The sequence below is a fragment of the Rattus norvegicus genome, chromosome 14, assembly GCF_036323735.1.
Source record: "Rattus norvegicus strain BN/NHsdMcwi chromosome 14, GRCr8, whole genome shotgun sequence".
Taxonomy (NCBI): Eukaryota; Metazoa; Chordata; class Mammalia; order Rodentia; family Muridae; genus Rattus; species Rattus norvegicus.
In genome coordinates this window covers 5,936,954-5,963,562 of record NC_086032.1, presented here as the reverse complement: position 1 = coordinate 5,963,562, position 26,609 = coordinate 5,936,954, and the positions used below count along the sequence as shown (strand labels likewise).

General features: G+C 45.5%; 1 protein-coding gene across 1 annotated transcript in view; it reads right to left on the bottom strand.

Annotated features, from left to right (window-relative positions):
- Positions 1-26,079, bottom strand: part of Sparcl1 (SPARC like 1) — a 31,049-nt gene extending 4,970 nt beyond the window's left edge. Inside the window, exons 1-10 of the mRNA NM_012946.2 lie at positions 25,743-26,079; positions 11,590-11,654; positions 8,581-8,703; positions 7,249-8,202; positions 5,654-5,723; positions 4,819-4,937; positions 3,828-3,948; positions 2,669-2,805; positions 1,255-1,403; positions 566-714 (exon numbers count right to left, since the gene is read on the bottom strand). Of these exons, the coding sequence (NP_037078.2) occupies positions 566-714; positions 1,255-1,403; positions 2,669-2,805; positions 3,828-3,948; positions 4,819-4,937; positions 5,654-5,723; positions 7,249-8,202; positions 8,581-8,703; positions 11,590-11,643 (1,876 nt within the window). The 5' untranslated portion in view covers positions 11,644-11,654; positions 25,743-26,079. The remainder of the gene's footprint in view (positions 1-565; positions 715-1,254; positions 1,404-2,668; positions 2,806-3,827; positions 3,949-4,818; positions 4,938-5,653; positions 5,724-7,248; positions 8,203-8,580; positions 8,704-11,589; positions 11,655-25,742) is intronic.
- Between the last annotated feature and the right edge of the window lie 530 nt (positions 26,080-26,609).

Below are 26,609 nucleotides of genomic sequence, written 5' to 3'. Positions count from 1 at the left end.
GAGACATGACCTTGAGGTGGCTGCTTGACCTAGTTCACTGGGTAAGGTGCCTGCTCTGCAAACCTGGAGATCTGAGTTTGGTTTCCAGAACCCACATAAAAAAAGCCGATGTGGTGGTGCCTGCTTGTAATATCAGCACTGGGAAGAAAGTAGTGAATCTCTAGGACTTACTGGCCAGCTATTCCAGGCCAACGAGAGACTTTGCCTTAAAAAATGAAAACAAGGGGCTGGGGATTTAGCTCAGTGGTAGAGCGCTTACCTAGGAAGCGCAAGGCCCTGGGTTCGGTCCCCAGCTCCGAAAAAAAGAACCAAAAAAAAAAAAAAATGAAAACAAACAAACAAACAAACAAAAAAACAGAAAAGATAGACAGCACTGGAGGAAAGACAACGGAGGTTATCTCCTACCTCCATGTGCATGTATACACATATGCACCCCCATATATGAATACACACACACACACACACACACACACACACACACACACACACACACATCTTACATGTTAGGCCACTGTTTAGCTGAACGTTTATCTGAGAAGACACTTTTCTTTGATAATGAACTTACCTTCTTTAATTCCAAAGCAGTGGCCCCATTCCTTCAAGGTGATATGCTTGTCCTTGTTGGGGTCACACTCCTCAAAGAAGCGCGTTATGCAGTGCTCCATGGGCACCAGGGAAGCTCGCAGAGGCGCAAGTTCAGAATGTGTCAAGATCCTGTAAGAGGACAATGACAGTCAGCTAACTGCCTGGCTTGTGCATGAGGACTTAAGTCTCGGTCACCGAGATCATTTCCTTCTACAAGGTCACTGTGTATGCCAAACGAAAAGCTACAGGGGAGAACAGGTTGTGGCGCCCGAGGCTTGCCTCTTCACTGAGAATCCTCCAATCCCAGTCTCTGATTGCGCACCCGGAAGTTGTGCTTGTGTGAGCTGTCTCTGACTTCCTGGCCAGCCTGGGTTGTCCCAGAAGTGGCGCTTGACCCAAGTTGGGCCGATAGATGATTATATTGGGGATTTAGTTCAAGAATGAAAACTGAAGGCATCTCTCCAGAGATTTAATAAGGAAACTCAGTATGGTAATTCGGGAGCTGTGCTGTCGCCATGTTCAATTATTTTCTAGGTGATTTTTTAATTAGATTCCTAACATGGTGGTTTATATTTAGTATTTGAAATTGAAGCTGGAAACGTTCCCAACTGGGTCTCAAGTTCCGTTTCACATAGATATCATCACACCAGAAAATGTACGGGGTTTTACCTGTCCGCAGGATGCTGATCCAATTCGTTAAACTGCCAGTGCACAGGATACACATACATGTGGTAGTTTTTCTTGAAGTCCCTTAAGAGAAGTTCAATGGGGTGGTCTCCAGCCAAGAGTCTCTTTTCATCCAGGTAAATTTTCTTGACCTGAGATTAAGATGCGAGAAGGTTGTCAGACGCCAGGTGACTGTCATAGGACTGTCACCTGTCAATCTTACTTGAAGGGTAACAGACAGTGGAAAACCTTCCCAGGGCATGAAGTCTGGTTCAGATGAAATGGATTTTAATTGATACAGCCAGCCTGCCTTTATTTTTGTTTTAGAATAACTCAGCAGAATAAAATTTCAGTTTGTTGCTGGACACTGTACACAGAGGAACTTATTTTCTTATGGTAATCTGTCCTTTCACTTTGAATGTAAATGTCTTAAGGTGGAAATTTTATGTGTCCATTGCTGTATCTCCATTACTTAGGTCACTTCTGGCATCTAGGATGTATTCAATAACTACCTGATGAATGAATCTTCCCTCGAAACTTCTGGAGTCAATTACTACACTTTTAACCCTTAACCTGTTGCTAACACAATGAGCAATTAATTCTCTTTATAGCAGAATTTGTATCTGGCTTATGAGGGCAGAAATGCTAGATTTAAACATGTTGGGACTGAGAAAACAATGTCCCCCAATGGCCCATGACTAAAACCCCAAAGGCTTAGTCCCCAGCACACGGCATTACCATGGAGGAGGTAGAACCATTCAGAGATAGGGCCTAGTTGGATGTTTCCTGGTCATATGGGAGCACGCCCTTGACGGGGACATGGGAAGCCCAGCACCTCTTTTTCGTTTGCTCTCTGGTCCACCATGAAGTGAATACATGTTCCTGGCCACAAGATAACGCCATATCAAAGGCCCAAAGCAACACGGCCAGTCTCAGTCACAGACTAGAACTCCCAAAGGAGTGAGCCAAGGAACCTTTCTTTCTTTTTTTTCGGAGCTGGGGACTGAACCCAGGGCCTTTCGCTTGCTAGGCAAGCGCTCTACCACTGAGCTAAATCCCCAACCCCCGGAACCTTTCTTTAAGTTGTGTTATTACCAGTATTTATTCCAGTCATGGAAAACTGACCACGTAAATGCTGAATTTGTTAACTTTTCCCTATCGCCGCCTTCTGTAGATACAACTAAAGGGACACTTTCCAGGACACTGCCCTTGAGTGGAATGCGGGCACTTTGGCCATATCATGAAGGTAGTGACCTGAAAGGTGACCACTGCACAATGTTAATGCGTGCTGGCTAACCAGATGCAGAAAAGCAGAGAAGGCTTCTCTGCTGTGCGACACTCCTACCACACCCTTCCCCACTCAGGTCCTGAGGAGAGACACTTCCGGCAGCAGATTGCACATGCGCAGGTGGCTTACTTTGCTTCTTTGCTTTTCATTTAGGTAGCCGCCATGTTTGGGGTTTGGTTCGTAAAGCTGCATGAGGATGTTTTTGAGCCAGTCTCTCATCCGCAGCGGAAACTGAGCCACTTCGAAGTCCGTACAAGCAGGAATAGCTGTGGTAAGCAGAAAAGTCGTGACCATACTTCAAATAACACGTCACAGGAAGCTCCTTGCCTGCCTCCAGTTGTTGGGTATTTTTTGTGCCTGCATATCCGGATGTTTTAAGAGATCTCTAAATAATCTTGACATGCAGTAAAGGACTGAGGGCCACTGCTGTAAGATCAAGGACCAGGAATTTAGAAATGGAGGTTGATGAGCCTCAGAAGATAACGTTGGGCTCAGGTCTTGTAGCAAATCATGCTACATCTCCACATTTAAAGAGTCCCATGCCTGTTCCCAGACCACCCAAGTCTGTACCAGCCATCAAGAGGGCTCATTTCATCACGCTTATCCTGGGCCTCAACAATGTGGCTACTACCTCAACTCAAGGCTTTAGAGTGTGTGGTGACAAGCTGAGAGACCGCAGAGTAACATACCAGCCTCCATGGGCTTTTGCTTAGAATGTACATAGATGAATCTGTCCACATTAGTGGACAGAGCAAGTCAGAGGCTCACACTTAACATTGAGGGGGCCCAGTGGACTTAATCTTGTGTGTGTAGAAACTGAGGAGAAGCAGAAACATGAGTGAGCTGTGGAAGAGCCAAGGGGAGCCAGACGCAACTGAGAAAATCTTGGAAGATGGTGTTAAACAACTTCTGGAAGAACTTACTGTAATACAGTTCTCAACCAAGAGGTTAAATTGGGAGGAAGTATTCAGAAAACCCCCATCTTTCATGTCTATACCTGCTTATTACAATGGTGCCTCTGACCTGAGTGGGGTGGGGAGGATTGGAATTGTCTCGGTGTCTTGAGGAAACAAATAGTAAAACAAAACTATGTTTCCATTGTGGTCTCATGGAATCAGAGTCTCCTAAGATCAGGACCTGGGAACTCCTGACTCGGTCTTAGTTTCAGACTTCTCTCATAACTATATAAACTTTTTTTTTGATCAGTATATGTAGAATTCAGAGAGGCACAAAAATCACCCCAAATCCACCCACAAATGATGTTTGACAGTGGTAGTCAGTGTCTTACATTTGCAAGCTCCAAAGTAATCCAACTGCAGCTGGTGTCCCTTTTTGGTCCCTTCCAGCATGCACTTGGTAGCAAACAGGTGACAGGAGCTGGCGTAGGTCTGGTTGTCAGTGCCACAAGCCTAGGCAAGGAAAGCAAGGAGCAGTGAAGGAACAAGATACTCACTGGAGAACACTTCCCTGGAACTCGAAGAACACCTGGTACTGTACTATGCCAAAGGCGAGCTCTGGTAGAGTCCACCCAATTAGCAACTCAAGCCAGTGGTGGTAACTTAGCTCCAGATAGATCTGTCTCCATAGAACTGTAGTTGTGAGTGTCCCAAGGATAGAAGGAATTCAAAATTTCTCCTCCTCAAATGCTGGCACCATCTTTTGAAATCGACATAAAAATATTTTATGTGCTACGGGTGTAATACACACGCTAGACTCTGTGTTTCTGTATGAACCCGCGGGAGATGCACATACATGCATGGCAGTGTGTGTGTGTGTGTGTGTGTGTGTGTGTGTGTGTGTGTGTGTGTCTTAGGTTGGTGTTGGGAGAGCCTTAGCTGAAGATGGGCAGGGCTTAGGCTGATGCTGGCTGTTCTCTTTGATCTCTCCTCAAACCTTATTTGCTGAGGCAGACTCTCTCAGTTGAACCCAGAGCTCATCCATAGTCTTCTCAGCCATGTGGCTCCAGGGAGCCCCATCTCTGCATTCTGAGTGTCCCAGGGTTACCACTGCCACCTAGCAGTTATGTGGGTACTGGAGATTCCCAACTCCCATCCTTAGACCTACCTAGAAGACTAGGCCATCTCCTCAACCCCACTATTAATTTTTCATGGCACAGTTCAAATACTTTGATTTCCGAGGTGTCTGTTCCCACTCAATATTTCTTCAAACATTAATAACCTGTGCCCCTACTCATAAAATAGATTTAATTGCAAACTATTTCCACTCAAGAAACTCAAGAGTTTTGGTGTATCTTGGGGACTATTCTTTAGAATACTTACTTGGTCGAGGATTTTTGCAGGGGGACACGTCTCTGGATCTTGGCAAACACAGTGGGGTTTTCCGTGTTGATCCGTTTTGCAAGTGTGTCCCCTTTTACACTGGAAGTTCATGCAAGAATCTAACGGGAAAAATTGGAAAGGGAATTGTGTATTAAATAGGAAGTCAGTCAGATGGTCAACTTCATTTTAGCTAATGAGACAGGAAGTCAGATCCCTGAAAACGTGAGAGCGGGAAGATGCTGGGAACCACTTTAGTTGATGTGCTAATCTGCAGACGGACTCTCTGGCATCAGACTTGTGCACAAGAGTTTAGATATCTTCTTACAACAGACTGGATTGGAGCTGGAAGAGGACCCTAGCTTTTCTTGGCTTGCCTAAGACCCTTGGAATCTCAGGTGTAGAAAACGAGGTGCAGAGAGGTCTGAGGCTAAGCCAGGAGACTTTAATTTTTTTGAAATTAAAGATGTTTGTGGTTGGGGGAAAGATAGGTTTGAGAATAAGCAGCAGAAATCAATCCTTCTCAGAATTGAAAGCAGGGTGGAGTCTCTCTCTCTCTCTCTCTCTCTCTCTCTCTCTCTCTCTCTCTCTGTGTGTGTGTGTGTGTGTGTGTGTGTGTATGTGTAGTACAGATAGCTTTGTGTACAATCTCAACAGGTCTTTCTGTTTGTAAGCACGCTGACCCACAGTTTATCAAGCACACACATTAGAAATACCAACACTTTATGAACTATTTCCTTGGGGAGGTGGATTTCTGGGTCATAATGGAAGGGCTGCTGACCAAATGGTAGATGCCATCCCTCCTGGACCAGCTGCAGCTCACACAGCATCCACTCACCAGCACTGTGCCCCCTTGAGTTGCCCTCATCGGACGGTTCAGCATTTGGTGAGCTCTCAGCTTTCTTGGCCTTTGAAAAGAACAAGAGCAGACTTTCAGGGCTACCAAGAGAACAGTAATGTGCTTCTGTATTACTGTGCACTGTTCATACCTCCGAAGAGCCGTGCATACCTCTTCAGAGCGGCCTACCTTCACAGGGTTGGGCATACCTCCACGGGGTTTTGCATAGCTCTGTAGAACCGTGCATGCTCAGATCTGAGTTGGGAAACCCCTGCAACTGCGGAGCAAGACAGCAACCCTTGGAGAGCAAGAGTCACCCCATGTGAGGTAGGACCTTCCCTTCAGAGTTGGGAAAGCACTGTTCCTGTAAAATTACTTGGGATTCTGTCCTGAGAATGGGGGTCCATCAGTCACCTAGGTGGAGGTGCTGGTAAACTTTCTCATGGGCATGTGTTTGTGTAATAGAACAGTACTTTAATTTTACAAATACTGCTGGCTCTCTGGTTCTGTTGGGGGTGTTCTGACAGACACAGTGGCTCTGCAGGATCAGCATGATGCCAGCCTCATTCTTCAGGTCTGTCAACATTTCCAGCCAGCTCCAGGGACGGAGTTATTCATGTGCTTGTTTCACTCATTTATTTCAGACTCAGCATTTATCTGAGTCCTGAAACTCACTCTGTATCCCACACTGGCCTTGAACTCAGAGATCTACCTGCCTCCCCGTGTGGAGTGTTGGGATCAAAGGTGTGTGTCACCACCAGGTAGCTCCAGGGATTTTAAATTCTATCATCTACATTTCTGAGCACCCTCAACCACAGATATCTGCCTGACCTGTTCAAAAACTGAATGTGTTGGGGAATTATTACTTCTCCAGCAAGAACCAGACAAAATAAGTGTGCCAGCTCCCATTCTCCCAAACATAATAATCCTTGAAAGGTTTTTGTTTGCTATCTTATGAATTCAATAAGGGTATTGTTGTTAGGTTCTTTTCCTTCCCTATGTAATGTTTACATTTCTAACTGTCACTCAGATTTAAGGTCAGCTTCTAATGGGAGGCCAAATAAAACATGTTTTCAGTCTAATGATGGAGACAGGCAGAATATATAAATATAAATATATATGTATATTTCAAGGCGAGAATCCGTAATCTGAGTGCTTGAAATAAGTAATTCTCCAAAATCCAACTACTGTTTGAGTGCATGCTGACAGGGTCACAAAAGTAGAGACTTGACACGTGACCTCGTGCGACAGGTCACAGTTCAAAGAGTCACATAAGAAAATAGTGTACAAAATTACACTTAAGTTATCTACACGCACAGAGTGTGTAAAAAGAATAAATTTTGTGCTTAAACATGGATTCAATTTGCCAGATGTCTCGCCATCTATATGCAGTTTCCAAATTCAAAAAAAAAAAAAAAAAAAAAGCAATCGCAACTCCTTTGGTGACAGTCAGGTCAGATGAGGGATGCCCAGCCTGCCCTGTATTTTAGTAATGCACTGCTACAAAGGCCCACAACAGGGCAGGGGAATGTGCGGAGCAGCTGCGACTATTCTCGCTTAACTGATTGGACAAGCGTCAGCGTAAATAAGCTCACCCCTTGGTTGTCTCCAGCCTCACTTCGGTTCTCGCTCTCGTCCGGCGTCTCCTCTCCGTATTTGAGGTAATAGGAGAGGGAATGCATTCTTTCAGCCTCTAGGAATTCCTGGCTGGGGATGAAGTAGTCATCGCTTGCACCATGCTTAGAGTCATCCCCGCCCCCGTTATCACTGGCTCCGTGGTTCCTAGGCACGACGGCAGCATCGGTAGGTTCCGTGGAAACAGCCTTTTCTTCATCTGTGTCCTTCCGGTTGCCAATAGCGTCAAGGCCAGCTCTCCCTTCTTGGCCCTGCCACTCCGTATGCGGAAGGTGTTCCTTGCTGCCTGCTGCCTTGTCCTCCCCTTCTGCATTAGAGTCACCCTCTTGCCCTTGGCTTCCTTGCTCGAAATCATTCTTTGTCTTGCTTATCTGAGTTGGCTGACTGGACTCTTGTAAGATGTCTTCAGATTGGTCTCCGTTTCCTTCCCACTTGCTGGTAGGCTGCTCCTCGGGTGGTTCTTTTTCTTCCTCTTGGTTATCACTGGGTGCACCAACGTCTTCTGGATCTTCCTCTTCTTCCTTTTCTTCATTGGGAATACCCGGATCTTGTTTGTGGCTTTCTTCAGTCATCGAGTCTTGGGTCTGCTTGCCGCTCTCGTCCTGTTGCTGGTGCGAGTCACTTACAGGTTGCTCCTGACTCTCCTCTCCCTTTGTGATATTTGCAGGTTGGTCAGAATCCACAAAGGGAGTGGACACAGTAGCAGGGAAACCGGCGTTCTCCGGGAGCCTTTTCTGCTGCGGTTCGCTTGTCCCTTCCTGTAGATCTAGCGTTCTTTCCGTCGGATCTACACTTAAATCCCCATCCCCATCCTCCTCATCCTTCAGGTCCACCTCGAAGCTGTAGGTTTTGTCCTGCTCTGTCGACTGTTCATGGGCTTCCTCTTCTGAGTTCAGTGCTGAAGGTTTTTCAGCCTTAAATGAACAAAAGTTTGTGTTTTGAAACATATGACATGGTATTCTCATTTACCACTACGAAGCTAGCGTTAAACATTCCTCCTTCTGTCTCTTCAGAGTTAGCTTGTGAACATAGTCGTGTTGTTCTTTCCACTCTAGGGCACAGGTTTAGCCTGCATCTGAATTTTGTAAAATGAAATGGGTGTGTAGCCCTTCACTGCAGGGGGTACACTCTTAGTCACCATAACTTCTAGTGTTTGCAGATAGTTTGTATGATTATTGTACTTACAAGATTAAACTGAGAAATGAAACTGTTAAACTTGTAAGCATGCCTTGATACTGAACTCTCAGGGAAAATGAAAAGCATGATGACATTAATGTAATGATTATTTTTACCTTATCGTTGGGGTGCTTTTCTATGTCTGCTGCAGCTTCAGCTGGGACAGTGGGGACTGTAGCATCTTCCAGTGTCGGCAGTGTTGCGGAAGTTGGGTTGGAATGATCAGAGAGAAACGTTGTCTGAAAAAGTGAAGACTTTATGTTACTAATATATAGGTACCTACTGGAAAAAAAAACTGTGTTGTTCTTGTCATTATTACCAGTACTGGGATTTTTACTGATAACACTAACGAATGGTATTCTTTAGAATTTTCTAGTCTACAAGCAAATGCCTGAAACATACTGTTTATATATATATATATATATAGTCAAATTTATGAAAGGCTATATATATATAAAGACTGGTTGAAAAATATTTCAATAAACGATCATCCTTGAGTTTTGGAATTTTCTTTCTTTTTTTTTTTTAAGATTTATTTATTATATATAAGTACACTGTAGCTGTCTTCGGACACACCAGAAGAGGGCATTGGATCCCGTTACAGATGGTTGTGAGCCACCATGTGGTTGCTGGGATTTGAACTCAGGACCCCTGGAAGAGCAGTCAGTGCTCTTAACCACTAAGCCATCTCTCCGAGTTTTGGAATTTTCAAACGTTGACCAAAACAGTTATATTTTATAATCTTGAAGAATGTTATTTAACACACAGTTGAAGAAAAGCAAAATAGTGCTGTCCAGCCCCTTGACTGCTTTTAAGTTCTCATGGATAATTAGCAGAAAAGATTGTACGAGTTTTGCTAAATTGCTTACTTATTTTTCTGAGCCCCGCTGGTTTCAACATGCTCCAGGAAATCTTTGACTAAAAAGCGATTTAATTTAGAACTAACTTAAAGATTGTGTGGGACGGGGCGCGGAGCCTGTTAGGGAACAGCAGCGGTGAAGTCTGGCTTCGAAGAACAATGGCTTCCCTCAAGATTCCCATCAGGGAAGAGCTGGGCAGTGAAGCCGGGGAAGCCGAGGATTTAGACCTGGAGGGAAATCTCCCTTCAAGCCTTGACTGCTTGTTAGTCTCTTTTGGGGCTCCACAAGTGGCTGATTTGTATCAGCACTGGCGAGGTGTGCAGAAACACACAGAGTGAGCATGTAAACTATTTTGTAAAGCTCAGGGAGTTAGAATGACTCCCCGATAGTAGTGGTCCGCGATGGTAGCACGCATGCGCTGTCAGTGTCCCAGGCAGCGATCTGAGGTCTAGGAAGAGAGCCAGTGGGTGCAGGATCTGTGAGGATTTGGCTGCCCTTTTGCATCCCTCCTGCTTCTCAGCTAAGAGGAATAACACCGAAAACGTTTTGAAAGAAGGCCGAAGGGTGTTTTGGTAAGTCCTCTCATCCTCAGAGTGTCCTGGGAGACAGTGGAGGTAGCGGAGAGGTTAGGCTTGTTATTGAATGAACCTCCATGTTCCTCCTAGCCCCAAGAAGTGCACACTAGTACGGCAGGCAGCTCATTTCTTTCAGAAGTTTCCGGCGATTGAAATCTATTTCATTATCATGGTCACGTCTATATTACTCACGGCCTCTGGAGAAGTCTGCTTGGAATTCTGCCAGGCAGAAACTGAGTTGCTGAAGGATTCAAGCAGGCTTGGAAAACCCTACAGAGAGTTTAAACTGGCCAGGCTTGTGAAGTCACTTCGCTTCTCAGCCTCTGGCTGGGTCTGCTTATAATAAATTGTCCCGGAAAGGAAACATCTGGCTTGTGTCTACGTGTGGGCGTGTCACCAAACATTTGGTTCAAAGACTCTTGGTGCCTGTTTACAAAGACGAATCCATGACCGCTCCAAAGGGAAAACATATTTTCGGGAGAAAAACCGACGATTCTGTGGTAAACTCTGCTCTATGTTAGTGTGTCCCATATTTCTGACTTCAGAGTTCTGTTTGTAAATTCAACGGGACTACTCCACACGAGTTAAGCGTGGCTTCTTAGCGTCTGTCATAAATTCTTTCTATCGTTGAACTGCTTGATCAGGGTGGGATGGGGCTTGTTTTTGCTGATACAGCTGTCAGAAACCAGCTCCCGTTCTTCTAAAACCCAAGGACAGGGGTTGGGGATTTAGCTCAGTGGTAGAGCGCTTGCCTAGCAAGTGCAAGGCCCTGGGTTCGGTCCTCAGCTCCGGGGGAAAAAAACAAAACAAAACAAAACAAACAAACAAAAAAAACCCAAGGACAAAATTTTACACAAGAAATTCCTATTTAGAGGAGGTTGGCTCTTCCATTGGGTAAAGAAAAACAGACAAATGAAAGATGACACAGGCCATCTGTGGGACATCAGAAACGGTCACAAGGATGTACTTTAAAAGGAAACCTTCCTACGGTGCTCAGACTGAGACACGGTCCCCACGGGAATGACTTAGGTGCAGCAGGTTTCCTGCTTGTTGACCGTGGTGGGGCCAGTGTGCCTGACCATGAACTACAGGATGCTCTAGTCATACTACTGGGAGCGCACTTTCTAGGACAGCCCAGGGATGAAGTAGCAGCCATTCTATGATTACCACCACAGCATTTGTACTGTCCTAGTACGCCGATCCCTGTTTTTATTGTTATAGATGATCAGGAGAGAGTCTCAGTCTGAGAAATCAGATAGCATGCATTTGATCTTGGAGAAAATGCTGGAGGAGAATGGCTGTGTGACACATGTTAAATTTTTTATTTTCCCACAGATCCGTAAGTTAATTTGTTTCTCCCTGGCTGTTTGCTTGGGGTGCACCCTGTCTAATAAGATGACAGTCGGCATTTTCTGCTGCACATTTATTTTACCTAATTGGAAAAATATTTTTAAAGTGTATTATCTTGATTTTTTTTATCTTATACATTTACTTCTTGGGCAATCAAGTTTGAAATGGAAAAGAATCCAAAGCCATCCTAAAAGAACTGTGTGTGTGTGTGTGTGTGTGTGTGTGTGTGTGTGTGTGTGTGTGTGTGTTTGGGACTGGGTCTTTTTGGAGCCTCCTAATTCAGCATCTCCAAAACCCAGACAGAGAGGGAGAGACATAACACAGAAGAGAGGACCTGTACCGGGACTGCAGCAGCGATCCCCAAGGCATACAGGAGGAGAAGCACGGCCTTCATGCTGGCTAGACCTGCAAAGGAAGAAGACAGCGTCAGTGACTGTGGAGGTTTCCTTCAGGAAGATTCACAGATAATTTCACAAGTGCTAGTTGGACATTGTCCGCTCTAGAAGTGACTATCATTCTAGTAGTCTCATGCACCTGAAAGGGCAAATTTATTTCCGTTCTTACCTCATTTTATCCCCATAAAAACTGACCCTTTATGTTTCCCTGTACAGTGAGAAAATGGAGACCTCCAGCTCTTCTCCAACTGTAGTGTTTTATTAGGGAGACAATGGTAACCCCATACACTTCATAACCCCCAGACGATCTTTTCTCTGAAGTATGTTTTGACTATTGTATCAAAAGTAAATATTTTCCCAGGGGAAGGGGGACCCCCAAGAGGAAGGCGTAGAAACATTGTAATACATGCAAAAATGTATTACATTTAAATGACAATGTTTCATTTATGGAATCAAGAGCAAAAATAAGATAAATTTAGAGTAAATACTAAATTTAGAGGGGTCACAGAAGATGTCTGATGACTGATGATAGTTCAAAAATCCTTGATTCTCTCAGTGAGCGCTAATTGTAAAGAATCATCGGAAAAGGCAGTATCCTTTTTCTTTATTTCAAAAAGTAATTTTTAATATGATATAAAAACTATGGAAGATGACACACGACCAGTAAGCCATTGGTAAATACTTGCTTGTCTTTTATTAAAAAATGGGAGAGGGTTCTTGTGTGTTTCTTGCCCTTAAGGTAAGGGCATGCTGACTCGCCAAGGGCACTGTGTTTATCTCACACTGAGGGGAACAATTTCATGGTCTGTAGGTTCTGATTTGAATGTGCTGATTTGTATAAAGAAGCAGGCGGCCATACTAGGAAACACGAGATGCTTTGAAAACAACTGCCAGCCTGAAGACTCAGGAGGCTTAATTTTCTGATGCTTGCAGTGTACTTTGAGGATGAAAACCCACTATGTCCTTGCTCTGTCTGATGAATACCATTTATTCTGGGATAAGTGTAAAAATCCTTTGAGACATTTAGACTTGGTGTGCTGTTTCTACAGATGCAGACTTTGTTTTTAGACCCAGATGAAACTCTAGATGAGAGATGAAGAGAGAAACACAATTTTGCGTGTGGAATTACACTCGATGACTCTATTTTGTGCTGTGGGGGTAAAGACGATGGGAGTTCTCCTCCAGGTCTACCAGCCTCCTCAAAGCAGGACATTGGAAAGAGCATTGGGCAGAGAGATCTGAACTGCAGGCAGGAACTGCCTTCCAACAGCCCAAAGACCTTGCTCAAGACATTTCTTCATCTACAAAACAGGGAAAGAATTAGACTTTCCCATGAGATCCGAATGGGAACATCTAGCCATCTGGGACTCCCCACATCTGTGACAGGAAGTGAGAAGTTGTCTGTTTCTTGAAACACTCCAAGGCAGAAAACAGTTTAGTAACTCTGGCCATGAATAGTGCACAGATTTAAAATCCTTTTGACACTGCGTATTCTCATGGCCTTTCCTACACACCAGTGTTTATCGACGTAAACCCAGGGAGGCTGAAGTTGGAGGGAGGTAGGGAGCCTTTTTCTCTGGTACAGAAGAGGATGCCTCTTCCCAGACAGAGGACTTAAGCTGAAACTTTTAAGGGTGGCAGCTAGACTCATGCTATGGGTAAGGCTTTTCTAGGGAAACCCAGCATTGAGAGTCTGAACCGTCTAGAATTCTCCCACTGGCTACTCAATATGCACCATATTCAGATGAGGCATTCAGCAGCAGAAAGAGATTTCCTACTAGGATGTCAAAGCTGCACAGGTACCCGCTGTATCCCAAGAGATGCTGTTTAGCCGTCTGGACGTGTCACGTTTCTCTACATAAGGACACTATGGTGAGGAGGCGGTAAAGTCTGCTGCTCTTCTTATCAAATGCAGTCTTATTTCTGTCCTCAAACCTGGGCTGTCAGCAAGTTGGCGACTTGCTTGATGACGCGACCATGTTGGCAGCCATGTTCCAAACATCTGCATCCAGGTCTCGGAATTTAAATCTTTATCTCTTGGAACATTTGTTTCTGGAGCCCCGAGCCATACGTCAGAGGACGTGAAGCCACTCCTGATGATCTCGGGTTTTCATGTGTCCTTGGTAAAGCTCGCTGACACGGGAATGACACTCTCATCAGATCAGATTCCTGATCCATAAACTCTAGAGACGTTACAAGGGCTACTGTTTGGGTCGCTGTGGTAATCTGCAATAGATGACTGAAATAGAAATTGAGTCTCTTAGTGCTTCCTAAAGTGCAATTTCATTGAAAAAGTGCCTTCATTTCACACTTTTAACAGTAGCTACTTCTGCAGGCCAGAGCTCTCCCTGTGTGCCCCTCAGGTACTCTACCTGTGACCTCACCTCCATTCCTCAGCGCTGCCCACCGAGGAGAACTGTGCCAACATTTCACTTTGCTCCTATGCTGTTTTGCCAGTGTACCCATTCTGGTCATGGAAATCATATCTCCCCCAACAGGCGCTTTGCATGGGCATCCTCACGGCTCCCTTCTCTCACTCTGGGCCGTGTTATTGAGGGATTACCTTAACTATGTTTGGAGGATCCCACAGGCTTTTCAGGGTAAGGCTGCAATGAGCACTTTGGCAAACCTCTTTGCCATCCCCCTCAGAACTCCTCCTCTTATCACACCACATGCTAATCTCCCTCTGTCTCATTCCTGCCCTCCAGCGAGGTGGAGGTGCGGACCTGCAAAGCAGTTCTCAGTGTTTTTCCCCTCAGGAATTGGCCTTTAGCATGCCTCTGTCTTACTCCACCTCATAGTGCAATTAGGGAAGTCATTCTGGTCGTATTTATTCTTTGTCGATTTGGTTACAGCACTGGTCCTATTCTCCTTTCTCTGTGCATGCAGGGGGTCTTCATTTTTATGTTATTTACTGCTCAACAGTATTTTTGCATATCCTTTTAGATGTAAATATCTGAAATTATCTCTCTCTCTCTCTCTCTCTATCTATCTATCATCCATCTCTCTATCAATCATCTGTCTATGTCTTCATGTCTATCTATCTATCTATCTATCTATCATCCATCTATCAATCATCTATCTGTCTATGTCTTCATGTCTGTCTATCTATCTATCTATCTATCTATCTATCTATCTATCTATCTATCTATCTATCTATCATCCATCTCTCTATCAATCATCTATCTGTCTATGTCTTCATGTCTATCTATCTATCTATCTATCTATCTATCTATCTATCTATCTATCTATCTATCATCTAGTGTCTATGTCTCTACAAATCATCTATCTATCCATCTATCTATGTATCTATCTACCTATGTCTCTATCATCTATTGATCTATCAACATATCTATCTATATCCATCTATCATTAACTAGATGCTTGAGTGACAGACGTATCACAAACCAAGAGACTCAAGTTTCAGAGTCCTCATCTGCGTGTGAGCCACAGGGAGTTCAGAGCCTGATAGTGTTTCCTTTATTTTAACAAAGAAGGCTCCATACGGTACGCAAACTCTGGTTCCATGAATCCCGCACAACTCAGTGTGGCGCCTCTGGAGGCCCATTGCACCCGACACTAAGAACGATACAGTAGGGGCTTAATAATACAGCGATGTGCTCATGTTGCTTAAAGCAGGGCAGCTCCCATCTGCAGGCCGGCTCCTGCTGTGATCAGATATCTGATTCCTACCTTTAGATCTCTTTCCCCCCTACATGCCCGGTTCTGCCTTTCTCCTCTGACTGCTCTTTGAATTTCTCTTAGTAGTTTAACTCCATGAGTACAAAATCAAGCTGCCGGCCCCAGTGGAAATTGTCCCTTTCATTAAGGAAGTCAGTTGTCCGCTTCTAGTCAAGAGGCATTTCAAGTGCTTTCAACTGTGTGAATGGACCAGGACTTATTCACTGGGGGAGTTCTCTTTCAGGATTAAGAAAAACAGCAAATAATACCCAGACACAGTTCCAAGTAGCCTGATTCTCATGGTCTCAGGCGCCTTTGGGGAATAGTGGTGTGCTTTGAGGAGGTCTTGGCTCCTGTGTGAGCGGGAAATGAAAGCACTCCAAGTAGTCCCTCCAGGACTCAGCACATGGTAGGAGTGTCTCATGTTGCCTGGTGAAGGACAACACCTTTAGGAAGACAGCAGTTGCTTACCCAGTGGTGCAGCTTAGCTCACCACTCCCAGTTGCAACTAGTTCTAAAGAGTGTTGCCTCTGGAACTAGTTAGGAATTCTTGGGTAAAGGGTAGAGGCCGTAGTTTTATTTTTGCCTTTTGAGAGAAAGCCATAGGAGGACTCTCCCCAAGGAAGGCTAACACACAGTGGGTTGTGACTGTTCACAGTTTCCTTCCACTCTGGAAAGAGATTTCCCCCAAACCCCCATCTTCAGCTGTGTGGGGCCCACAGGATTGGGTTCAACAGGTTTCCTTATCCAGTTCCTGTTGGGTTCAGCCAACAGGGAGCCCCGAAAGTTATAGCTAAAGGAAAATGAGGCCAGGGTCTGCAGTTTGCAGCTCCCTGCAGGTGACTGCGCTCAGTCATGAAGGCCCTCCCTGACGGCTCTCTCACAGCATTTTCATCTGGGTTCGGAGAAGTTTCCCTCCTCTCTTATTTACAAACCTAGTTTTTAGTCCCCTGTTCCTAAAAGCCCACACTTGGGTAAACTCATAATCATATTCATAATCATAATCATATTCTCGGGTTCTCAAATTTGATTTTCTTGCCTGGAACCATTATTTCCTCTCTGGGTTTTTGATTGATAACAACCTTTGATCAAAAGATGCAGATGTCCTGGGTTTGAGTATCTCCTGACCTCACGTTCCAGGGGATGCCACATCCTGGGCCCTTTAGGTGCTGTGTAGCTCATTCCTTTTGTCGTGTTTTGTTCTGTTTACTTTTATTCCAGGGTCCTTCACACTGCACTTAGTCTTAGGACACGTACAATTTTATCTAATCAAGAGTAACACAGTCAGCCGAATGTAAATATAATTGTATTTTAGTTAATTAATAATGTACAGGAGAATCTTTCTTTCTTTCTTCCTCCTCTTTCTTTCTTTCTTTCTTTCTTTCTTTCTTTCTTTCTTTCTTTTTATGACAATTCTGGCTTTATAGTACACACAAAATAATGTGTCCATCAATTTCAAGAACTAGACTATGGATTCCTGGTTTTGTGTTTATACAAAGATAAAGAGAGAGGGAATATATTTTGGTGGATGTGTGGTAAGGTGTGGGAAAGGAGGGTGCCTTGGTAGGGCATGGGGAGGGGAGTTGAGAGGGTAATAGAGGCAGAAAAAGGGAGGGAGGGAGAGAGAGAAAGAGAGAGAGAGAGAGAGAGAGAGAGAGAGAAGAGGCAAGCATGAACACATGGAGAGAGAGGGGGGAAGGGAATGGGGAGAAAGGGGGAGTGGGAGGAAGAAAGCGAGAGAGCAAGAGCGCTGACGGGGTGGGGGGGGCAAGCAGCCCCTTTTATAGTGAGTCAGGAACACCTGGCTGTTGCCAGGTAACTGTGGGGCGGAGCTTAGACAAAATGCTAACACTTGGAGCCCTGTTTTGCTTGTGAGATGCCAGAGCCCTTTTTTGCAGTGGGGCAAATTAGACATTTTTCTTCAATGTGACCCAGTCTCAGACCTCACTACAGTCAGCCTTCAAACACATAGGGCTTGAGAAAAACACAATGACAGAGCCAGATACAACAGAAGCATATGTTGGCATCCTGTGTCCCTCGTGGGAAGAACAACAAAACCTACACCGTCTAGACTTCAGGCCACGGGTAATATATTCATTCTTGCCCAGAAAAAAAAAAATCAAGCGATAACAGAACAGCAGCTTCTCTTGACTTTCCATCACAAGGAGACGTCATTGAAGCCCTCCTGCATCTGTCTAGAAAACTACTGAATAAACGTGGTTGGTGGCACTGAGGTCTAAACGTTTTCCCTTCCTTTAAACAGGTTTCTAGTGTTTTATTCTCCCCATGTTTTAGAAAATTATAAGTTTTTGCATAGCGATTATGCCTCACTCTAGTATAAGGTCTTCAGATGTAGTGGTGTAGAGCTGGGGTTGGAAGAAAGGAAGGAAGACGGACACTTGGGTTTTCCTTCTTCCGAATGCTCTCGGAGTGCTGCATTCATTCAGAGAGAGGTCTCTCAACGTCGTTTTTGGTAGCCAATAAAAGGTTGGTGGAGTGGCTTGCTCCGGAAGTACAAATGGCTCCAGTGTTACAGCATAGCATGGTGGTGTGTGACACCATCCACTGCCATAAAGAAGGTAAATTCTTGTGATTTTTTTTTTTCAGCCTCTGAACATCGGATGACCTCCCGGAAAATTCCTGTCAGTAGCTTGACAGCTCAAGTTGGATCAATACAGAAACACTGCTTTGACTTTAGAGCTACGTTGCACACGCGTGTGTGAGTGCGTGTTCCTGTGTGCACACATGCGGGTGTGTGTGTGTGTGTGTGTGTGTGTGTGTGTGTGTGTGTGTGTAGCATTCTGTTAGGGTACTTTACTCAGGGGGAAGTTTATGCTATTATAAAAAGCCAGTACTTCTCAACCTGCGTTCCATTTGCTTTTTGTTTAAAACCCAGAAGTGAGATGGATGTTCGTAGGCAAACCAAAAATCTGTGTACTCTTCTCATTGAAAGTTACAAATCTGGACGCGTTCCAGTGGTTAGGTTGTAGTGTGTGACAGAGATTCCGATGGAATGTACAATTTCATTATTCTACCCAATTTATAAATATTTATCCCAAATATTTATAAAATGCATATTTCTGTAAACAAACTTGTCTCCACTCACTTAGGCTGGGTTTGAAGAAGTCAGGGAGACGGCTCTCCAGACCACATCAACTGTTTCCGCACTATCTGCCAGCGGAGAGGTGCTGTTACAGTGTTAGCACATAGTGTGGCAACATATAGTGTGGTCGCAAACAGAATGCGGCCTAGGTAGCTTATTCTATTGACTTACTTAACTTTGCCTTCCAGGTTCAACAAGGGGAAAGCCATCTTTTAAAAACACTCAGATGTATTTGTCTTTCTCTGTGTCTGTGTGTCTAAGTGCAAGCTGAGGTTAGAGAAAGTGTTGAATCCCAGGAGGTGGAGTTACACACAGTCAGTTGTGAGCCAGTAGCTGTTGGTGTTAGCATCTGAACTCAGGGTCCCTTGGAAGAGCAGCTCGTAGTGGCTGAGCATCTCTTTAGCTCTGGAAAAGCCATCTTGCTTAACTCAAACAAACAAACAAACAAACAAACAAACAACAAGCAAACAAACAAAAAGCTGTGTGAAGGAAGTAGATGCTAGCTCAAAATTTACTTTGTCATAGCTAATAGATCTTTAGAAAATTCCCTTAAATTCCTGGTATCATATGTATTTTTTTTTTTCCCTCTTCAGGGGCAAAGGGATAGCAAATAGGTCATGACAATCCTAGCCAAGGTCCTTGCAACCTCTCTGCAGAGTCACCAGTGCTGAGAGTTATGCCATTGTAACAAGGATGAGCACACAGCCCCTCTGTTTGGCCTCTTCTTGTGTTAAGAGGATTGCCTTTCAACGATGGAGAATTGGGTTTCAGCATGAAAGGAAGTCGTAATTAGATTTCTTAGCAGCTCCTTCAAGCTCCATGCTTGGGAAAGCAATCCATAGAGCTGGAATGCTCTATTCTTCAGATGGAAATCCAGACTGACCTGGAGACACACACGCACAGGTCTGCAAGGCACAGGGAGGGGCTCTACCTGGGACAGCCGCCCCTCATCTCTGGGAGAGCAGGTCTAGCTTTGGCCGTTGGGAACAAGAGGAGGGTCCTCCAGCCTGAAGACCGGGATCTGGAACGGGACATTCCCCCTAACGGAAGCCTTTGGTTGACCTCTAACTCTGTCTAGAAGTGTCTGTCTCCTAGAGGGCGAGGTGTCTAAAGTTTGTCACACACTAGAACATAACTCTCCATGCAGATTAAATAGTCAGCTCACTTTGAGTTCTTCTGTGCTTGTAATCTTTTCCATTCCAGTCTCTGTAACATTTTGTAGACATTTACAAGTAAGGGTTCGGCAGAGTACACTTTTCTATTAATTTCTTTCTAGTTTGCATAACTTTTAAGAACATTAATTAAATCATCATATTAATTTAGAACATACGTACATTTAAAGTAAATTAAACTTTATTTCTTAAGTTCTAGACTACCTTAGCACTCAGGCCTTCTTAGCATGACCCTCACTGTCCGTTGCAGTCACTCTCACCTCTGAAAGATTCCTCTTTTCTGCGGGCCACATCGTGCTATGTGGAAACCTTGGTGCTGACAGTTTGGCCTCCTGCCTTAATTGGCCTCATTTTGCCTTGAGTCGCCAGACAGTTGAGCCCCTTCCCTTCCTGACCGTGGAGACTGGCTTCAGGATCTGGTCTCCACGATGGACAGCCATTGAGAGAGACCTACCAGGGGCCCTAAAGCAGGGAGACACTTGCCTTGACTATTCTCTCTGCTTTTCCCCATCTTATTACCGGTTTATTTCCTGGAACATGTACATCCACACTTCCAAATAAGGACAGGTATCCTCTGCTGAGGTTGTTTGTATCAGAGGAAGCCTGTAGGCCGCTATTTTTAGTAGTTACTGTCGCTATGAAAAATTTCCTTTCTGGGTTAGGTAGTAAACAAATGGCTATTTAGGCCCTTGGTAGTCAGACCCTTCGGGCTCCCCTCGTCTCACAGGAGACTCACAGGCTTTCCTATGCCAGAGCAAATCCTTTAGTCATGTTTCAGCTACCAAATGCATGTCGCTACCTGATCTGGAGTTAACACTGGCGCTCTGGGGCTTTTAAAGTATTAATGAGTCTCCAGGGAGAGGTCTACAGCTCGGCATTAAAATCCTCTGAAGGATCCCACAAAGCTCTCCTGTTTCCAGTTTTCTGCTGAATCACCGTCTGAGAGCAGTTCTGGGAGTGAGTGACATTGTTAGACTTTCCCCAGACCACAGCACCTCTGTCTTCCCCCACTGAATCTCCTTTCTTTTGGGGTAGACAAGGCTCATGGCCATCAAGGCTTTGAATCGCATCAGAAAGCCACCAGCATGTCGAGCTGCCCTTGCAACCCAAATCAGGGGGAGTCCCCATATTTAATGGCGAAGTGCTGCATTGTGGGTAACTGAAGATCTGCATCTCCTTCTCTGTTCTTTCTTCGATGATTTGATTGTCCATTAAACTGTCACTGTAGGCTGTGGTGCTTCCAGATCTAAGGTCTGTGCACAAGGCATTCACGATTACTCCCGCCACACACAATTAACCTCTGATTAGCCTTCAGGGGGCAGAGGTGGGGAGGGAGGAGCGGGGAGAAGCCACTTTTAACCTTGAGTAGAGGTTAAGCTCCATCAAACTCTCTGAGGACAAACATGTGTCACCCAATGCAACACAGGTCTCAGCTACCATCATATACAACGTGCGCTCAGATATAGGGTGAAATTTACCCTCAAAACCCATGCTGCATAAACGGACTGATTCATTGTCAGTGCTCCTGCAGTCTCTCTCCCTAACGCACATGGTCTGAATTACTTCATTTTGAGCAACAAGCCCAACCGTTCAGGAAACCAATCTGAGGTGGCCTCAAGTTTTGCCTGCTTTCGTTCCCCGCAACCTTGAAAAAAAATGGGCGAGAAAAGAAATATAGCAGATCTAATCACTGTGCTTAAGGGATGACTTCATCACTGCGGGCGTTGAAATGACACCAGTTCTGGAGTCTCAGTCGCAGACTTAGCTGGTTTTACATAAGCTTTAGCAAACACTGGAAGAGGCAGGGCGGTGAGTAATTAAAATGCAGATGAGAATTTGTGCCTGGGGCTACTCTCCCAGAGTCAGCAGGTTTTCAAAGGTAAATCATAATGGTGGGATAGAGGAGCTCACTGTCAGTCAGCTACAGGGTGGATCAGACAGACTCAGGGGAGGCTCTCCGCAGAACCCAGGGAGTGCGAGATAATAAAATACAGAAAATCTTTAAAATCTCCCTGGAGTTAGGATTCTTAAGGATGCATTACCGTACACCGCTCATTTGTACCTTTGGTTTGGCCAAAGGCACCAGAAAAATGAAGGTGGCCCTGTCCTCCTCGAGGTCACCTTATGCTTGCACTGGCAGCTTTCATTCCTGAGATGGTTTGATTAATGACCATTTTCCACACTCAGCCTGAGGAACCCTGTCCTGCGCCAGTTTTGTCCCTTGCTGCCTCCCCGGCATCTCACTGGGTGAGGGGCAGTGACTGCATCAGCGCCTTGAGGCATCAGATAAAAATAGCATCGTAAGCAATTGCCTGACCTAGAAGTCTCCAGAGAAACAGAAGCCTTGAAAGTTAACATTTCAGGGGAGACAAAGTGTCTTACACTTTCGTCTAAGTAGTACTAAGAAAAGACTTTGTCTCCTTTTTAAATGTAAAATAAACAAACAAACCCAATCAACTCCTACATGGATAATTATTCCCTTTCCTCTTTCTTTACAGATTCACTGGTCCACAATTGAGCGATGATTCCTCTGTGGCTGTTTCACTCTCTGGGAGGCTCCAAGTTCAAAAGGGCCATCCCTGTCAGCGCTGACCTCATGAAGAGCATGAGGTGCCGCGTGGGTGCTTAGCGGGATTTGTTTTATCATCCTCATCAATAACAGGGGAAACTGAGGCTTTTGACTCGCAGGTTAGATGCTGTGTGATAACGCTGTGTCAGCCACTGAGAGCGAGCGGGCTGACCGCCATTTCTCCTTTCCCCGCGGGGGAGGTTGCTTCTGCTCTAGCTGTTTGCTCAATGCCTCCTAGTCACCGAAGCCTTAAAGGAAACATTTAGTTACCGCTGCACTCAAGTTGGTTGCATAATAGGAAAGAAACAAGCCAGGACTGGAGACTTCATCCCCACAGAAGCATTTTAAGGCCAGCAAAGGGCTGTTTCACAGAGCCGGTCATGACTCGGGACTCCCTCTATACCCTTTCATCGCTATGACAACAGGCAGCCCCTACTTCACGCAGCCAGGAAAAGCAGCTGACATCTCAATGCTAGGAACACAGGGGAGAGGTTTACAAAAAACACAACCACCACCATCAAAAAAAAGCCTTTTTGTTTGCCTGTCAACAGAGAGAACACCCCCCAGAGCAAGTCAAAACCTCTATTCTTGCCTTCAAGAAAGATCTGAAAGGAAAGTGTTGGGGCCATTTCCCCTGGTCCAAAGAGACCCCTCCAGCAGGGCCCACTGCAGACTGGCATGGCTCCTCTGAGCCTCCGGAAGGAAGGGCTGGCGCCTAGGGCACTCCCTTCTGATAGACTTGGCCATTGCAGAAGCTGCTAAATGACAAAGCAGGGAGACTTAACAAACACCTTGTGCTGAGGTCCTATGATGGTTTCTTTTACGTTTCTTTGAATAAAGAAAAGATAACTTAGGAAATAATTCCTTCTTCCTTCCTGATTTTGGTACTAGAAGCCTCATCCCAAATTCATAATAGATAGCTTAGGATATGGGATTTCCAACGGTAGTTGGTAAATTTTTTGGTGAGTCCAGTGGGGCCATACTTGTATTTAATAAATACCGCATCTGATCCTTATAACAACCTCATCTGTGGGTATCATTTGCCAAAGAGATGGTTAGCTGAGCCCTGAGGTGTGATGTGACTGGCCAAACTCACACAACTTGCAGGGGTGGGGTCAGGGGGTAGGGGATGGGGGATAGGGTTGTGGATAGGGGATGGGGATGAGGTAGGGGGGTAGGGTTGGGAGATGGGGTTGGGGATGGAGCTGGGGGCTGGGGATGGAGATAGGGAATGGGGTGGGGTGGGGATGGGTGGATGGGGGATGGGAATGGGGTACGGGGTGGGGTTGGGGGATAGGGATGGAGATGGGAATGGGGATGGGGGATTGGGATGGAGATGGGGGTGGGGATGGGTGGATGGGGGATGGTGATGGGGGATGGGGGATGGGGATGGAGATGGGGTAGGGGGTGGGGATGGGTGGATGGGGATGGGGATGGGTGGATGGGGATGGGGATGGGGGTGGGGGTGAGGTGGGAATGGGTGGATGGGGGATGGGGATGGAGATGAGATGGGGGATGGGGATGGGGATGGGGATGGGATTGGTGCTCAGGTGTATCAGACTCGGCAGCCATGTTTGTCCACTCTCTATGCTGCCTTGGCGACTTCAGTCTGATTTCTGAAGATTGTTAGAGCAGACCATATAAGTACATGGGGGAGGCTAGAGTCCATGCCCTTTCAGAGTTTAAGCAGTGAAATAAAGCCAGACTAATACTTTCACATTTGCTATCATTAATATATACTAGGCATTCATCTGTTTTCCAGTTAGTCCTCCCATTCAATCTGTTCAGTATCTATTGTTTTCACGATTCTGATTCATGATTATGACAAAGGGTTCTTTTGGCACAAAAAGGCAAAGTCGTTTGTCCAGAGCCCCTGAGCTATCTCTTGTGACACTGTGCATACAAACCACATCTATGTAGTCTAAGTAAGTACGAACCGGAGCCCGTTTCATCATGTTAATTAGATTGGCTGTCTTTGAAGCAGCCACTTTCTTCCAGAGTTCTGTGCATCCTTTGATGTTCACGACAAAGAAGCAGGCTGTGGCGAGGTGGTGGTACGGCCCCAACTGGAGCTTCTGCAGAAGGCATCCTGGGAAACCTGTGAGAGCTCATCCTGGCTTTATGGCTTTTTGCTTCCACCCACTGAAGATTGTTCCAGGATGATAAGAAAATCTGACACACTTCAAACCTTTTGACAAGGTGTTTATGTCATCTGATATGTTTTGATTATGCTAAACCTAACCAAATCGGCTATGTCCGTGTCTGGCTGCAAGTCAGCTGAGAAGGAACATGAGTCCAGAGAGAATGAAAGGGACGTTCTGGAGTTTTCCAGATGCTCCACCTCATCGGTCGCCACTATCTGTCGTTTTACTGTGGGTCTGTGCCGTCACAGCCTGCTGGAGAGACACTGAAGGGCAAGGAAAACATCCCAGTATTCTAACCGCTCAATGGCTGTACAAAAACTCTTCGAAAAAAGTGGGGGTGGGGGCACGATCTGCCAACCACACACACATTCTTTCCCCAGATGTGGGAAGTCATGTCCTGTGATTGACAAGCAGAGGAAACAGACTGCTCTACCTGGCTGGACTCCACTAGATGATCCAAATCTTCCCTAAGAAAGGGAGGTCTTTAAGAAAAACAAAGGAAACCGGTCAGAAACAAAGACTTAGCTGACCGAGCTATAAACTAAAAACAGAAGAACCTGAGATCTAGGAGAAAAGAGAGGATAATCCTCCCCCCCCACCCCCACTGTGGTCACATGTCTATTCAGTGTGACTCGAGCCTGCCCCAGAGGAGTCTGCAATGTCAAGGTGGCGCGTTTAACCTCTGTGCAGACAAAAGGCACTGCAGAAGAGACTGTGCTGCAGGACTTCTCCGGGCACCTTTTCCACTGTATTGATCGGCAGCTGAAAGTGGGGTTATAGTTTTCTCCTGCAGGGTGATCTTGTTCCTGAAGGAACGAGACAGCAAGGCTCGCAGTAAATGCATGCATTTGAGGAGAGCCAGATGGGAGAATCTTCCCAGAGACAGCACAGTGGTTGTTAGCTCTAAATTCTCCTTTTTGCATTTTGTCTTTCAAAGAAGACATGTTCAGGAATTGGGCATAGTCCCTTGGGTACATCTTAACAAACGATGAATAGTAGGAGGCGAGAAAGAGCTGTTAACACTGTTAGGGAAGGGATAACTGGGAAATAACCGAGGATGAATATACTGGTACAGAGATTTAACTAAAAAAACCAAAGTGTTTCTACACTGCTATCAGGTCCATGACCATGACGGATAAGGCTAGGGAATTTAAACATGACAAACACGCATTTTCTGATTTTGATATCTACACTTCTCATTTGGTCATTACTAAAACTATGGTTTATTAGTGCTTGACATTTCATTTTGTAGAAGGAAAAGAGACATGACCACAAAAAGTAAAGTTTTCTCCCCCCCCCCATATGAGATCTTAAAAACAAACACACGCCTTTGAATTATTTAAGCAGAATCATCAAGCAGTCTTTTTTAGATCAGGGAAGTCAGTTTAACACATGCAGTTGGGCAATAGATGCAAATGTTAACATTTACCTGCTGAGAGGTGGCTGGATCCAGAGCCTGGGTAGCTTGAAGCTGAAGTTGAATCCCCTCTTTGCACACAGCCAGGAGGTAAAAGTTTGACAAACGCCCAAGAGGAGCTCTTCCACCCCCCTTCCTCGTTAGCTTGACTGCTTTGCCTGGAAGCCCATTCAAGTGTACTGGGGTTGAAATTCTGCCGCTCTGCCAGCCCGTCAGGGTCTAGAGTGACAGATGAGAGTTTGAAGGTTGGCACCACAGGGTGTCTCAGGATGTCATGGTTTCTGCTGCGGATTCCTGGATCTCCCTCCCTCGCTGGCTCCGTGCTGCAGAGCTTCGCAGGCAGCGCAGACCCAGAGGGAGAGAGCTAATTCTGCTGCATACAAGGAGCGAACAGCCCTCCCCTAGCCTCTCCTTCTCATAGGCTCCCAACTTGGCCAGAGCGTGAGCGCTTGGCTCTCCGTGCATTTTTTTTTTCTCTCTTTCTTCCAAACAACCCTGGGAGATCGTACGATCGGGATCCCTTGGGGGTGGTGATTCTAAGACGTCGAAAAGAGACTTCACACTATTGTTTATTCCTAGGGCGACTGCAAAGCCGGGGTTAAAGGGCAGAAGGCTAATTGCAGCTGTTGCATTTACTTTTACATCGCTCCATTGGAAACCATCCTCAGGGATGCAGCCTGAGCGTCAACAGAGGATCGTTCCGGACGCCTTGACAGTCCTACGCATAAGCAGCTCTGGAAATTGAAGTTGCTTGCTCTTCACAGAGCATAAGCGTGCGGGTGTAGAGAAGCTGTGGCTAGCAGCCTGCTCTTCTCCAGCGCAGCCACCCTCTGTGAGCCCAAGATGGTACCCTGCTGTGGGAGAGGATCCGGAATTCAC